Source organism: Primulina huaijiensis, chromosome 1 (genome assembly GCF_012295235.1).
Source record: "Primulina huaijiensis isolate GDHJ02 chromosome 1, ASM1229523v2, whole genome shotgun sequence".
Classification (NCBI taxonomy): domain Eukaryota; kingdom Viridiplantae; phylum Streptophyta; class Magnoliopsida; order Lamiales; family Gesneriaceae; genus Primulina; species Primulina huaijiensis.
The window spans coordinates 11,722,226-11,725,045 of NC_133306.1; the positions used below are offsets into that span (position 1 = coordinate 11,722,226).

The following is a 2,820-nucleotide window of genomic DNA, read 5'->3' on the forward strand; positions in this document are numbered from 1 at the left end:
AATCTTACCCTACCCACGATTTTACCTTTTCAGTTGTCCCCAAAAGTTATCTTTGGTCCATTACAACTTATTATTTTTGAAAGTAGACTATTTTGCCCAGTCATATATCTGGAACATCCACTGTCCAGATACCATGTAGAGCTGCTTATCTTGGCTTTCTTCTCCAGTTCCTGCAAACACAAGTTTTAGTAACTAGTACCCAATCTATTTGGGTCCAAGCTTTATCAGTCTTTTAGGAACCCACATTTGTACAATTCTAGGTGATCTTGTATTTCGGGTATCCCAGAGGTGCGTGCAACAGAAGATCTGTTATTTCTAATAAAAAGCATTTTTGGATGTTGTTCTTCCCTTATGTTTTTATCGTCTGCTCTGTATCTCTTTTGAACTGGTCTACAATTATAGTACTAGTAGTTTCTAACCTTCACAGAGGGTTGTCCTCCTGAGTTTAATCTTCTGCTGGATCCAGCACTCTGATACTCTTCTCTTAAGTTCAACATAACTCAGACCATAATGTTTACTTCTGTTCGTCTGATCTACAAACCTTTCAACTTGAACAGTTGGTACTTCTGGTTCATGTACCATACTAGATTTAACAAAGCGAATGTATTTCTCTTTGCACTTATCAAGTTTTGGCTTTGTACTTGTTTCAGAAGTGCTTTCATCATTACTGAATCCGAGACCACTCTTGTCTCCATATTGCTTGTGTAATTCTTGCATCTTCTCTAATGAAACAGAAGACTTATTCCATGCATTCACCAGTACCAATAACTTCTGATTTTCAGACATTATCGTCTGGTAATCTGCATTTACTCTTTCATTCTCAGTTCTTAATTTACTTATCTCAACTTCTAGATCACTGCAGCTGTTTTCTTGCAAGCAAGTGAACTTACTGATTTGATCTTTCAAGTTTTTGATTATCAATTTTAACTTCTTCGAATGACTGAGAAAGTTTGAGTACTCTTCTACCATGTTATGTAATGCTTTAACTAAATTATTTTGTGTAAATTCATCAGAATCAAAATCAAATACCTCTCCAGATGTCGAGCCTGATTTAGTGTTTGCCATGAGACACTTCACATCTCCTTCATCACTTTCGCTTGAATGGCTATCTGATTCAGAAGACTCAGAGCTAGAATCCGCCCATTTGGATTTACTTTATTCAGCAATCATTGCTTTGCGATCTCTTCTGGATTTCTTATCATTTCTCTTGAATTCCTTCTTCTTTTGGTTATCTTTCTTGGGTTTCGGGCAATCAGCAATGAAATGTACAATTTTTCCACAGTTAAAGCATTCCATATCATCAGGAGGAGATTACTTTTTGAAGTTCCGGTTTGGGCTTTGGTATGCTCGGTGATCTTTCTTAATGAATCTCGAAAATTTCTTCACGAATAGAGACATTGTATCATTGCTGATTTGTTCAACAGTCTTGTCAGATGTACTTTCAGTAGCAGCAGCAGATGATACACTTGAAACAACTGCAGCAAGTAGCAGTAGCAGTAGCTGCAAGAGCCTTGGTAGGTGGATTCGACAAGGGATCTTCTCCACTTATCACTTCCAATTCAAATTCATAAGCTTTTAAATTTGCAAACAAGTCATGTAGCTCCAACTTGCTCAGATCTTTTGAGACTCTCATAGCCATTGTCTTGACATCTCATTCCCTGGGTAAAGCTCTCATCACTTTAAGTGTCACTTCTCTATTGCCAAGTTCCTTTCCCAAAGTTGTTAGCTCATTTACTAAGCTGCTGAATCGCTCATCAAATTCGCTTAGAGTTTCTCCAGCTTTCATATTAAGATTTTCAAATTTTTGCATTGCTACAGACAGCTTGTTTTCCTTTGTCTGTTCATCTCCTTCACAAATTTCGATGAGTTTCTCCCAGATCTCTTTTGCGGTATGACACATCTTGATTTTGCTGAAGATATTCTTGTCAAGTGTTTCGTATAGAATATCCTTAGCAACATTGTCTAGATTTTCTTTCTTCTTGTCCCCGCTTGTCCAGTCACTTCTTAGTTTTTCAAGCATTTGTGGTGCATCTTCAGTAACAGCAATAGCAGTATTAGGCTTTAGAATCTTCAAGGGACCATTTGTGATGACAAACCACATGTCATCGTCTTGGGCAGCAAGATGGGCTTTCATCCTAATCTTCCAATCATCGAAATCCTCTTTTGAGAACATAGGGACCTTGCTGAAATGTGCCATTTCTGTTGTAGATTTTCAGAATAAGAATAACATGCTCTGATACCACTTGTTGGGGATCAACTTAGAGTTTAGAAGGGGGGTGAATAAACTCTTTCTTTTCTTTGACGTTTTTGCAAAGGTGCTAGAATTCTATTAGAGATTATAGTTTATCTTGTTAGAATATATTTCCAGCAGATCACAATAACTACTGAGGAAACGATCTAATGGTTTGAGGTGAAAACAATAAAACAGTACGCAATATACATTAATTGTTTCTGGAAGTTTGAAGATGAAATCTTTTACGTCTCCCCTTTTCTGTTTCCAGTAGGTATCACTAAAAGACTTTGGTTTTTACAGTACAACTCTTTTACACACCCACTTTAGTAGGACTTATCCTTCGCCTACTGAAACTCTTAGTTTCAAAACACATATAATGAATACAACAAGGTTCTGGAAAATACTCTTTTCCAGATTACAAACTCTTCTCAATAAAATGTAATCAGGTGAATAGCTTGTAAAGAGATAAAAAAAACAGCAGCACAAGATGATTTCAGAAGAAAAGATATTTGCTATAAAGAGTGTGCTGCTTTTCTGTATATTGAAGATAAAGAGTAGTTCTTGATTGCTCAAAATAACGTTGTTGA

At 36.6% G+C, this 2,820-nt stretch overlaps 1 protein-coding gene across 1 annotated transcript; it reads right to left on the reverse strand.

The window, feature by feature from the left end:
• Positions 1 to 1,651: 1,651 nt before the first annotated feature.
• On the reverse strand, positions 1,652 to 2,197 carry LOC140971310 (uncharacterized). Its single transcript, XM_073433523.1, has one exon. It carries the CDS (start codon positions 2,195 to 2,197, stop codon positions 1,652 to 1,654), a length of 546 nt encoding a protein of 181 aa, XP_073289624.1.
• Positions 2,198 to 2,820: the final 623 nt, after the last annotated feature.

Coding starts and splice junctions, on each gene's coding strand:
- LOC140971310 (XM_073433523.1), bottom strand. CDS start 2,197: ATGGCACATTTCAGCAAGGTCCCTATGTTCTCAAAAGAGGATTTCGAT.